The sequence below is a fragment of the Hyla sarda genome, chromosome 3, assembly GCF_029499605.1.
Source record: "Hyla sarda isolate aHylSar1 chromosome 3, aHylSar1.hap1, whole genome shotgun sequence".
NCBI lineage: Eukaryota > Metazoa > Chordata > Amphibia > Anura > Hylidae > Hyla > Hyla sarda.
In genome coordinates, this window is record NC_079191.1 from 40,425,436 (window position 1) to 40,438,166 (window position 12,731).

At 43.4% G+C, this 12,731-nt stretch overlaps 1 protein-coding gene across 3 annotated transcripts in view; it reads right to left on the minus strand.

Annotated features, from left to right (window-relative positions):
- Window positions 1-12,731, minus strand: part of EIPR1 (EARP complex and GARP complex interacting protein 1) — a 335,275-nt gene that overhangs the window by 40,056 nt on the left and 282,488 nt on the right. For all 3 annotated transcript variants that reach the window (XM_056564094.1, XM_056564096.1, XM_056564095.1), the window contains one exon: window positions 4,383-4,519. In XM_056564094.1, coding sequence (XP_056420069.1) covers window positions 4,383-4,519 — 137 coding nt within the window. The remainder of the gene's footprint in view (window positions 1-4,382; window positions 4,520-12,731) is intronic.

Below are 12,731 nucleotides of genomic sequence, written 5' to 3' on the forward strand. Positions count from 1 at the left end.
TGTTGGGACCATTGTATGTTGAGACCAGAACTCTATGGAAACCTGGTAATTGGTCCTAAAGGCACCAAAATGTCATCCAAAAATAGGAAAAAAGTGAGAATTAAAGAAAAATACGTAGATAACTAATATAGATAAATCAAGTCCTTACATATAAAAGTAATAAAGATCTGCTGGGAGCTGTAAATCGCTGTCTATGTCAGTGTTTCCCAAGCAGGGAGCCTCCAGCTGTTGCAAAACTACAACTCCCAGCATGCCCCGACAGCCAAAGGCTGTCCGGGCATGCTGGGAGTTGTAGTTGTGCAACAGCTGGGGCCACCCTGCTTGGGAAACACTGGTCTATGTAGAGGACATGAGCTTCTTCGGGGTCCTGTACAATACACGCAATGTCCTAAAAAAGTAATGGAGTCGCCTTCACCTGGTGTCCAAAGGAGCAGCTAACCCTGGTACAGGTAAAGAGTACAGAACATGTAATACCTCCCTGTACTGTAGGGGGCGCTACCAGACAGCCAGTCAGTGCATACACTTCCGTAATACAGAGGTTTTACCAGTGAATGCCCATTCTGATTGGTCGGTTCTTCCGGCCATTGACAGGTATAACAGATCTGGACTATCTGTAGCATTGTATGTTGAGTCTGGTTTCAACTTACAATGGTCCAGAAAAGACCATTGTATGTTGAAACTATTGTATGTTGAGCCCATTGTAAGTTGAGGGATCACTGTATATTCAAAATAATAACTATTTATTTATAAAGTGTAGTGCAAAGAGATTTTGCAGCGCTGTACACTCAAATAGGTCCCTGTCCCCATCTGGGCTCACAATTTAAACCTATCAGAATATTTTCAAGTGAGGGAAAACCACACACAGTCAAAAAACAAACAAAAAAAAACACTCAGCAGTGTTAACCACTGAGCCACCATTTTGAAGCTCTACTGACAGTATTTGTTGGTAGACTGGTAGACTGTTGTAGACTCTTATAGACTGTGTGGTCTATGAAAGTCTTTGGCTGCTTGGCAGGTACACTGCAGTATGAATCTAAATACGGTACTTTATTGATGATATCCCTATGTACTAGCAATGTAGGTCAGAAAAAAAGTCTAAGAAGTTGCTTAAAGGGGTAGTCCAGTAGTGAAAAACGTATCCCCTATCCTAAGGATAGGGGATAAGTTTGAGATTGCGGGGGGTCCGACCGCTGGGGCCCCCTGCGATCTCTCTGTACGGGGCCAGGCTCTCCGGCCAGATAGCGGGTGTCAACCCCCGCACAAAGCGGCGGCCGACACGCCCCCTCAATACATATCAATGGCAGAGCCGGAGATTGCCGAAGGCAGCGCTTCGGCTCTGCCATAGAGTTGTATTGAGGGGGCGTGTCGGCCGCCGCTTCGTGCGGAGGTCGACACGCCCCCTTCCCGCGGGCTGTCGGGGCTCCGTACAGGAGATCGTAGGGGGCCCCAGTGGTCGGACCCACCGTGATCTGCAACTTATCCCCTATCTTTAGGATAGGGGATAAGTTGCTCACCACTGGGTCACCACTCGACTACTCCTTTAAAGGGGTACTCCGGTGGAAAAAACTTTTTTTTTTTTTTTCTTTAAATCAAATCAACCGATTCCAGAAAAAAATTGTACATTACTTCTATTAAAAAATCTTAATCCTTCCAGTACTTATTAGCAGCTGTTTACTACAGAGGAAGTTCTTTTCTTTTTGAATTTATTTTCTGTCACCACCACAGTGCTCTCTGCTGACACCTCTGTCCATGTCAGGAACTGTACAGAGCAGGAGAAAATCCCCATAGCAAACATATGCTGCACTGGACAGTTCCTGACATGGACAGAGGTGTCAGCAGAGGGCACTGTGGTCGTGACAGAAAATAAATCCCAAAAGAAAATAATTTCCTCCGTAGTATACAGCCGCTAATAAGTACTGGAAGGATTAAGGTTTTTTATTAGCAGTAATTTACAAATCAGTTTTTCTTTCTGGCACCAGTTGAAAAAAAAAAGTTTTCCACCGGAGTACCCCTCAGTTTTTGCACTTTCATTTTTTTCCTCCTTAACTTTAAAAAACATAACTTTTAATTTTGCACCAAAAAATCCATATGATGGCTTATTTTTTGCTTCACCAATTCTACTTTGTATTGACATTAGTCATTTTACCCTAAAATCTAAGACAAAACGGAAAAAAAAAATCATTGTGCGACCAAACTTGAAGAAAAAACACCATTTTGTAACTTTTGGGGGCTTCCGTTTCTACGCAGTACATTTTTCAGTAAAAAATCAAACCCACTCTTTATTCTGTAGGGCTATACGATTAAAATGATACCCTACTTATACAGTGGGGATCAAAAGTTTGGGCACCCCAGCTAAAAATTTTAATTAATGTGCATAAAGAAGCCAAGGAAAGATGGAAAAATCTCCAAAAGGCACCAAATTACAGATTAGACATTCTTATAATATGTCAACAAAAGTTAGATTTTATTTCCATCATTTACACTTTCAAAAAAACAAAAAATGGTGTCTGCAAAAGTTTGGGCACCCTGCAGAGTTAATATCTTGTACTGCCCCCTTTGGCAAGTATCACAGCTTGTAAACGATTTTTGTAGCCAGCCGTGAGTCTTTCAATTCTTGTTTGAGGTATCTTTGCCCATTCTTCCTTACAAAAGTCTTCCAGTTCTTTGAGATTTCTGGGCTGTCTGTCACGCACTGCTCTTTTAAGGTCTATCCATATATTTTCAATTATGTTGAGGTCAGGAGATTGTGAAGGCCATGGTAAAACCTTCAGTTTACGCCTCTTGATGTAATCCCCCGTAATCAAGTTAGCATCCAAAATTTGCTGAAATTTTATTGAATCCATTTTTCCTTCTACTCGTGAGATGTTCCCAGTGCCACTGGCTGCAATACAACCCCAAAGCATGATTGATCCACCCCCATGCTTAACAGTTGGACAGAGGTTCTTTTCATTAAATTCTGTTCCCCTTCTTCTCCAAACGTACCTTTGCTCATTCCGGCCAAAAAGTTCAATTTTAACCTCATTGGTCCACAGAACTTGTTTCCAAAATGCATCAGGCTTGTCTATATGTTCATTTGCAAAGTTCAAACGCTGATTTTTGTGGTGAGGACGTAGAAGAGGTTTTCTTCTGATGACTCTTCCATGAAGACCATATTTGTAAAATTATCTCTTTATAGTGGAATCGTGTACCACAACTCCAGTGTCTGCCAGATCTTTCTGGAGGGATTGTGCAGTCAAACATGGGTTTTGAATAGTTTTTCTCACAATCCTGCGAGCTGTTCTGTCTGATGTTTTTCTTGGTCTTCCAGATCTTGCTTTAACTTCCACTGTTCCTGGTGACTGCCATTTCTTAATTACATTCCAAACAGAGGATATTGACATCTGAAAACATTTTGCTATCTTCTTATAGCCTTCTCCAGCTTTGTGAGCATCAACTATTTTCAGTTTCAGATTTCTAGACAACTGCTAAGAAGTCTAGGCATTTAAAACCTTTGAGATTGATATCACCTGGTCTTCCCAGATGATGATTGAGAACAATCCATGACACTGGCAGGTCTCAGCTTTGCAAAGGGGGCATTGCATGCTATAAATTCTGCAGGGTGCCCAAACTTTTGCAGACAGCATTTTTTTGTTTTCTGTTATTTTGAAAGTGTAAATGATGGAAATAAAATCTAACTTCTGTTGACATATTATAAGAATGTCTAATCTGTAATGTGATGCCTTTTGGAGATTTTTCCATCTTTCCTTGGCTTCTTTATGCACATTAATACAAATTTTTACCTGGGGTGCCCAAACTTTTGATCCCCACTGTATCAAGGCAGAAACCTAAAAAATAATAAAAATAAAGGCAGAGGGTGGTTTATCATGATGGGGGCAGTGAACTGGGAGGATTATAAAATCAAGACAGGTACACTTTAAGCATTCAAAGAAAGCAGAGCACTCACAGCAAACTGTAGAACAGCGTTTTCCAACCAGGGTGTCTAGAGTTGTTGCAAAACTGCAACTCCCAGCATGCCCCGACAGCTAATGGCTGTCCGGGTATGCTGTGAGTTGCAGTTTTGCAACAGCTGGAGGCACCCTGGTTGGAAAACAATGCACTTAAATTTAGCGCGGCATTTTTAACACAAGGTAAGCGCTAAAATACTTCAAAGTCATGTTTTCCATTTCCAAGGTGTCCATATGTTTCATATATATTTACCTAATATTAGTGCAAAACATTTAGCAATGAATGGAATGAAATGCTTCTACAGATCTATAACTTGTTGTAAAATAGTTTGAGATATAAAACAATTGCAAAAATATCTTTGAAACACAAGATATCAGATGTAACGCCAATTTGAGCTCCTAAACCGTCTGGTTTATGTCCCGATGACTTCTTATTACCTCATACTTCTTATGTCCCAGCCACGGATGGCTGTGTCATTGGCTGTGGCAACCTGGATACAATTATGGTGAGGGCTCCATCGTCCAGAGGTAAATTTCAGCTGTCCTTTACCTTCTAATGTAGCCGAACTTGAAAGCTATGCGAGAAAAAAAACAAGACAGTGTACTAGGTCAGGCTTAAGAATGAAGGGAACACAGTTAGAGGTGTCAAAACTGCTGGCCGTCCTATACAGGGGAGGCAAGAGTTTAATGATACCTTGTGTTGCGGTCATGTAACCTGCAGGATTGCGAAAAACATAATCTAATGTCCTGGCCACCGCAAGTGTCCAGTGAGTGGGTGTTTCCAGTTAGGTATTGAGAGTTTCCAAGGCCCCTCCTCTTAGCTCTGAGTGACAGCTCTAGTGTCCAATCCGGAGACCACTAAAGCTGCTAATCATATCTGATAGACCGGAAAAGCTCTCAATACAGAAAGCACTGGGCACTTGATGATGAGGAAAGTCCACCCCTTGGGCACTCACAGTGGCAGTGCTGAGAACAAATAATGTTCTTCCCTGGATTGTCTGCTAGAGCGGTCTCTCAGAGCCAAGAGAGAAGGGTGGGGGATTGGGAAGCTCTAGTGGGGACATGGAATGAGCGGACATGGTAAGAGAGGGCATGGAATGAGGGGACATGAAATGAGGGGACAAGGACTGAGAGGGTATGGTATGAGGGGACATGATATATTAGGACATGGAATGAGAGGACACGGACTGGAGGGACATGGAATGAGGGGACATGGAATGAGGGGACAAGGACTGAGAGGGCATGGTATATGAGACATGGAATGAGAGGACACGGACTGGAGGGACATGGAATGAGGGGACAAGGACTGAGAGGGCATGGTATGAGGGGACATGGTATGAGGGGACAAGGACTGAGAGGGCATGGTATGAGGGAACATGGTATGAGGGGACAAGGACTGAGGGGACATGGAATGAGGGGACATGGAATGAGGGGACATGGAATGAGAGGACACGGAATGGAGGGACATGGAATGAGGGAACATGGACTGGGGGGACATGGAATGAGGGGACATGGTCACGGAATGGAGTGGTTTGGAGATAAAGCACAGTCTTACATTCTGTCTTTTTTTTTTTAAATAAGATCCAAAATTTGAGAGTTGTCTTATAATAGAACAAATATGGTACATTTCCTCTATTTTTTAGATAAATTTAACTCTCCCCCGTAATGCAAAGCTGAACATGGCTCACAAGCGACAAGAAGTTGGGGACATGTGCACTAAGGCCATAAAAATATAGCGGCAAAAGTGGAAGTAGCCTTTAAGTAATTCTTCAAAAATTCTTAAAATCAGAACATTGCTACGATGTTCCTGTGCTACAGTGTAACCCAATACATGAAAAGTCAAAGTAGGAGCAAAAACAAAATTAAAACCCGAAGGAGAGCAAAAAAAAAAAAGAGCAAGTCCCAGTGATTTATGAACACAAATCTCATTCGGCAGATAACCCATGCATTCAGTGAACTTGGCAGAGTTACCCGGGTAATGTTTTCACAAGGATGAACTGTTCTTGAACAATCTACGAGACACAAATATGCTTTCCTTCAAAACCAGGAATGCGTGTCTACATGTTCTGAGTGTTCTCCCTGAGCGTACAGCACTAGCCAGAACCTTTTTTTTTATCCCCCTTCCCTATACGGAACAATGATGATTTGCAGTCTATCATTAATAATACAAAGCAGCATTGCAACCTGCCATTACTAAGAAGGATTGCCATGCCTCATCAAGTAAATTGACATAATGTGACATTAGTTTAAATGGATTTAGCTTCCAGTGCATTCATTGTGCCTTAATTAAATGCAACTTGCTCTGACACTGCCCACCCTCTTCATTACTAGACGTCTGAGCTGGAAATGTGTCCAGGAGGGGACGGGTTAGACAGTTTCATATGTGAGCCTTACCACATAATGTGTTTTGCACCGAGGGCAGCAATGTCGGCCTGTCTGCGGTTTGTGACAGCTGCTTGACAGACAGATATTCAATCATATATTTTTTAATAATTGCAAATTTATATATTAGTATAGTACTTACCCCCTTTGCATACGCGACAGGCCTCTCACCAGCCAACCCTGAATACCCTGCTCTGTACTGACGAGGGGCAAGATCCCCAGAACAATGTTGTCTGCAGATAGTACTCTTCCCTTCTAGGTAGAATTTTGGCTTGGCATAAAATCCCAATAACTTCCTGAGACTCTGTAACTGGAGCTTAAAGGGGTACTCCTGTGGAAAACTTTTTTTTTTTTTTTAGATCAAATGGTGCCAGAAAGTTAAACAGATTTGTAAATTACTTCTATCAAAAAATCTTAATCCTTCCAGTACTTTTTAGGGGCTATATACTACAGAGGAAATGTTTTTCTTTTTGGATTTCTCTTATGTCACGACCACGGTGCTCTCTGCTGACATCTGCTGTCCAGTTTAGGAACTGTCCAGAGCAGGAGAAAATCTCCATAGCAAACATATGCTGCTCTGGACAGTTCCTAAAATGGACAGAGATGTCAGCAGAGAGCACTGTGGTCGTGACATAAGAGAAATCCAAAAAGAAAAACATTTCCTCTTAGTATACAACACCTGATAAGTACTGGAAGGATTAAGATTTTTTAATAGAAGTAATTTACAGATCTGTTTAACTTTCTGGCACCAGTTGATTAAAAAAAAAAAGTTTTCCACGGGAGTAAACCTTTAAAGCGTACCCGCCAGATCCAACAAAAAATTTCAGATCAAATTTTTTTTAATATATCACTCAGTACCTAATCCTGACCATGTACATTTAATTTTTATGTGTCTAGCACCTTTATTTATTTTTTTATTACACTTTTAATTTAGCTCACTAGTCTGAATTCCTCCCAAAGGGAGGGGGCGTGGCCTCACTGTGCACGTCTCCGCCCCCTCCCTCAGTATGCGGTCTGCTCACATCTCCCCTAGCATTAGCAAAACTACAATTCCCAGTATATCCACCGTGTCAAGGCATGCTGGGTGTTGTAGTATAGCTAACCATAGGGGAGATGTGAGCGGCGGGCAGAAAGACAGCGAGTGGCGGGGGGGGGGGGGGGGAGAGGGGTCAGAGATGTGAGCGACAGACAGTGAGTGGTGGATAGTGAGATGCCAGCAGAGAGCCAGCGGCGCCGGAAGCTGACAGTGAGTGGCGGAGCGGGCAAAGTGAAAGTAACCTGTCACCCGGCCGCAGAGCGATGTATCCCCGCTGGATACATGTCGGTTATCTCCCCTGCAGTGCAGCACTTCTGTCCCCCGATCCGAGTGTGGAGATCAGGGGTTAAGAAGCAGAGAAACATTCCACGCAGAAGCAACTTGTGTGCCTGAGCAAAGCACGCTCACAGCGGGTAGACAGTGTATTTCCTCCCGCTGTGAGCGTACCGATAGCGGGACACAAGCTGATAGTGGGAGGATTTTTGAGCCCTGCGCTCACAGCTGTCAATCAAGGAAGTGTGTCCATGACATAGGTGATGACGCATGGACACAGCAGGATTAGTTATGTGTCCAAGCAGGCAGGGGGGCAGTTGTTTGACTGGCTTTTTCATTATGAAATACTGAAAATTTTCTAATGAAAGCAATTGCAAAGCCTATTGGGTTTGTGTGCTTTACAACATATCAAAAGTTTTTGTATCTAACAGTGCCATTTAAGCTTATGTTTAGGGAACTCTACCTATGAGGGTGATGTGATGAGCTGCTTTGCATATTCCTTTTACCAGAATGCCCAGTGAAGTGCTAATGGTCCTTAAATACCCCCACACCAGAAGTGGTGTCTCTGTAAGGAGAGTAATTACCTCCTTTGCCTATATACTGTATATATATATATATATATATATATATATATATATATACACACACACATATATATATATTTACACATACACAGTGACCCCCCGACCTACGATGGCCCCGACATACAATCATTTCAACATACAATGGCCTTTCAGAGGCCATCGCATGTTGAAGGCAGCATCAACATACGATGCTTTTGTATGTCGGGGCCATCGCATAAACGGCTATCTGGCAGTGCTGACTGCTTCAGCTGCCACCGGATAGCCGTTTACGGTGCCCCGTGTGGTCCACTGACTTACCTGTCCTCGGGACTCCGGCGCGTCCTCTTCGGGATCCCCTCCATCGTCGGCGCTCTTCATCGTCGTCATCACGTAGCTGCGCACGCTGTCCCGTCATCCAATAGGAGCAGCGTGCGTAACGACGTGATGGCGGCGACGGAGAGCGAGGATGCCGGGGAAGCAGAGGACTTGCCAGAGCGTCAGGGACACCCCGGGGACGCGGCGACAGCGATGGAGGGCGACATCCAGGGCAGCGGTGACGGTCCGGAGCGGCGGGAACACGTGAGTATAACCTCCAATACCAGTGGTCTTCAACCTGCGGATCTCCAGATGTTGCAAAACTACAACTCACAGCATGCTGGGTGCTGTAGTTTTGCAACATCTGGAGGTCCGCAAGTTGTAAACCACTGTCCTATATTTTACATTGCACGGATCCCTCAACATACGATGGTTTCAACAAAAGATGGTCCATTTGGAACGGATTACCATCGTATGTTGAGGGACCAGTGTATATATAGACACACAGTATATATGTACACAATACATACATACACATATTAGGGCTGCAACGATCAATATTATTGATAAAAATCAATAATTGAAATCGTTGTCAACTATTCCCATTATTGATTAATTGCGCTCTGATTAGTTGCTAAGTTGTTATTTCTCTACATACACATATATTTTTATTATTATTATTATATTACATTTTTTTTGTCTTCATTGCAAATGTGACACTAAGTTAAAAAAATATATAATTTAGAAAATACTATCAACCTGACACATTGTCATTGCATATCACCAGTAAGTAATAACAGTAACAACAATCGCTCATGTAGACTACGAGAAGCTGATTTGGATGTACTGTAAATTATGTTGCGGTGTCAAGATCACCAGTGCTTGAAGTGTGAGATTTTGTTTTTCTTCCACAAACCAGAAGCTCTGAGGAAATAAATGAGAGCAATGCTTCGCTGTAAGACTTGGTGTTTACAAGTGTTAAGGAACCCTTTAAGAAATGTTGACATAATTGGTTCCAAATGAGTTGATAAGATGAGTATTCATACAGCCCGAGCAATACCCACAGATCAAGCCAAAGACTACCCATATTAGAAAGCAAGGCGGCACTCAAACATTGAGTTCTATGATAGGCAACCAAGTTAAAAGGGGTACTCCGCCCCTAGACATCTTATCCCCTATCCAAAGTATAGGGGATTAGATGTCAGATTGCCGGGGTCTCACTGGGGACCCCGGGGATCGCTGCTGCAGCACCCCGCTATCATTACTGCGTAGAGCGAGTTCGCTCTGCGCGTAATGACGGGCAATACAGGGGCCGGAGCATCGTTACGTCACGGCTCCGCCCCTCGTAATGTCATGGCCCGCATCCGTCAATACAAGTCTATGGGAGGGGGCATGGCGGTCGTCACGCCCCCTGCCATAGACTTGCATTAAGGGGACGGGCCGTGATGTCATGAGGGGCGGAGCCATGACGTCACGCTGCTCCGGCCCCTGTATCGCCCGTCATTACGCACAGAGCGAACTCGCTCTGTGCAGTAATGATGGCGGGGTGCCACAGTGGCGATCCCCGGGGTCCCCAGCAGCGGGACTGCGGCGATCTAACAACCCTTTAATACCAATCCCTGTTGTTCACGCCTGCATTTTAGTTACTCATAAGAAAGGAAATATTGAAGCAATGATGGATCCATTGCCATAAGCAAGTGAAAGACGCCACTGTTGGTCATTTTGATGGGAAAATGTTGCTCTGTGTTGCGTCATTTCACTGGGCAGGAACTACAAAATCTACATCAAAGCTCCTCATGCAGATGTCTAAATTATTTAGCAGGGCATATAAAAGCCCCATGTATTCAAAAGCTTCAGAATAAGCTTAGGAATTTCTGTCGGGAAATTGTTGGCAATGGGATTCCGCTGCATAGTGCACACTACAGAATTTCAGCGGCGGACATTCCGCCACTGAAATTCCGCAGCCAAAAGAGTAAACCTATGCTTTCTTTAGGTGGAATCTGTCCCACAGACATTGCCGTCTATGGGGACAGCAATGTCCATGCGGTCCTAGCTTCGACTGGTTCAGTTGGCCGTACTTGGAATCTCTAGACGGAGATTCTTTAGTGTGAAAACGGCTGGCTAGAGTTGGTTGGCTATTTTTAATGGAACGAAAATGGATCAAATGTTAAAGGGGTACTCCACCCCTAGACATCTTATCCCCTATCCAAAGATGTGTCTCTTCCCCTCCCTTCTCATTTAATCCTTCCCAGTCCTTATCTCCCCTCCTTCCCCCTTCCCTCTTTCTCTCATTTGTCGGTTCCCCCCCCCCCTTTTTTATTTATTTTATTTTGAATTTTCTGACATCTCATTTTCTTTCAGTTTATTTTTATTTCAGTTTATTTTTACGCCCCCTCCCATAGACTTGCATTAAGGGGGTGTGGCCGCAACGTAACAAGCATGGCCGTGATGTCACGAGCCTCCGGCGCTGCACCCGATGCGCTAAACGAACGCCGGGTGCTGCAGGGAGATCATGGGGGAACCCAGCAGCGGGACCCCCACAATCAGACATCTTTTCCCCTATTCTTTGGATAGGGGATAAGATGTCTAGGGGCGGAGTACCCCTTTAAAGGTCAAGAAAAATCATGAAGAGTACTCATAATATTGTATAATGGCGTTTAGAAATTCCGCTCGGAAATTCGGGTCAAGCAGATCCCATTGCTGACATCCTGCTGTATTGCTGGACTGAACTGAGACAAACTACAGTGATCCCTCAACTTACAATGGCCTCAACATACAATAGTTTCAACATAAAATGGTCTTTTCTGGACCATTGTAAGTTGAAACCAGACTCAACATACAATGCTACGGACAGTACAGGTCTGCAAAACATGTCAATAGCTGGAAGAACCGACCAATCAGAATGGACATTTCACTGGTAAAACACCTGTATTACTGAAGTGTATGCACTGACTGATGTCTGGTAGCGCCCCCTACAGTACAGGGAGGTATTACATGTTCTGTACTCTTTACCTGTCCCAGGGTTACCTGCTCCTTTGGACACCAGGTGAGGGCGGCTCCATGTTACTTTTTTAGGACACCGTGTACTGTACAGGACCCTGAAGAAGATCCTGTCCTCTACATAGACCAGTGTTTCCCAAGCAGGGTGCCCCCAGCTGTTGCAAAACTACAACTCCCAGCATGCCCGGACAGCCAAAGGCTGTCCGGGCATGCTGGGAGTTGTAGTTTTGCAACAGCTGGAGGCTCCTTGCTTGGGAAACATTGACATAGACAGTGATTACAGCTCCCAGCAGATCTTTATTACTTTTATATGTAAAGATTTGCTTTATCTATATTAGTTATCTACTTATTTTTCTTTAATCCTCTCTTTTTCCTATTTTTGGATGACATTTTGGGCCTTTAGAACCAATTACCAGGTTTCCATTGAGTTATGGTCTCAACATACAATGGTTTCAACATACAATGATCGTCCTATAACCAATTAATATTGTAACTTGAGGGACCACTGTATAGGCAAGCTGAATATAAAGAAGTTGATGGGAACCAGTGAATACACTTCACATACTATATAACTTTCCATTTGGGATGCGCCTCATTAAACTGATAACTAGCATATGTGGGCACATACTGTAACTATATATGGACAAGAACTAATGGTTAAAGTTATTTTTGGAGTCAATGGCAAAGTGCATGGAATAACTATGTTGATATATTACTTTAGTAGCTTGGCAATAAGAAAACAATATTGTCTAGCAGCAAATTTCTCATTGCTGTGGCCACCTGGTTCCTTGGGTATTTATTCTACTGTTTTATAAATTGAGGGACATATGTATTATTTTCATTTTTTATTTTTTTTACTTTTAATGGTACATAAATCATGGGTATAAAGCAGATGTCCACACTTTCTAATGTGCTATACAGCACGCCAACATAAGGCATAAACCTATTGTGGCCTCTGCAGAATATCGCCTTGAGAATGCATAGTCACTACTCTGCAGGGCCCGATGGAAGGTTTCTGAATGTTTTCTTCCCTGCAGAGAGCTTGATTCACTAAGAAACAGACATTTCCTGGCTTACCAAGTTTATGGGGATCAGATAGGAAGTGAGAATGTTAACACGCTCTGTGGTGTCAGATTTTCAAAAACATGCAGGCTTGTGTCTATTACCTACGATCTTTTCAAAGTTTTGCTTAGCACATGAAGATGGTTACCCCACCGC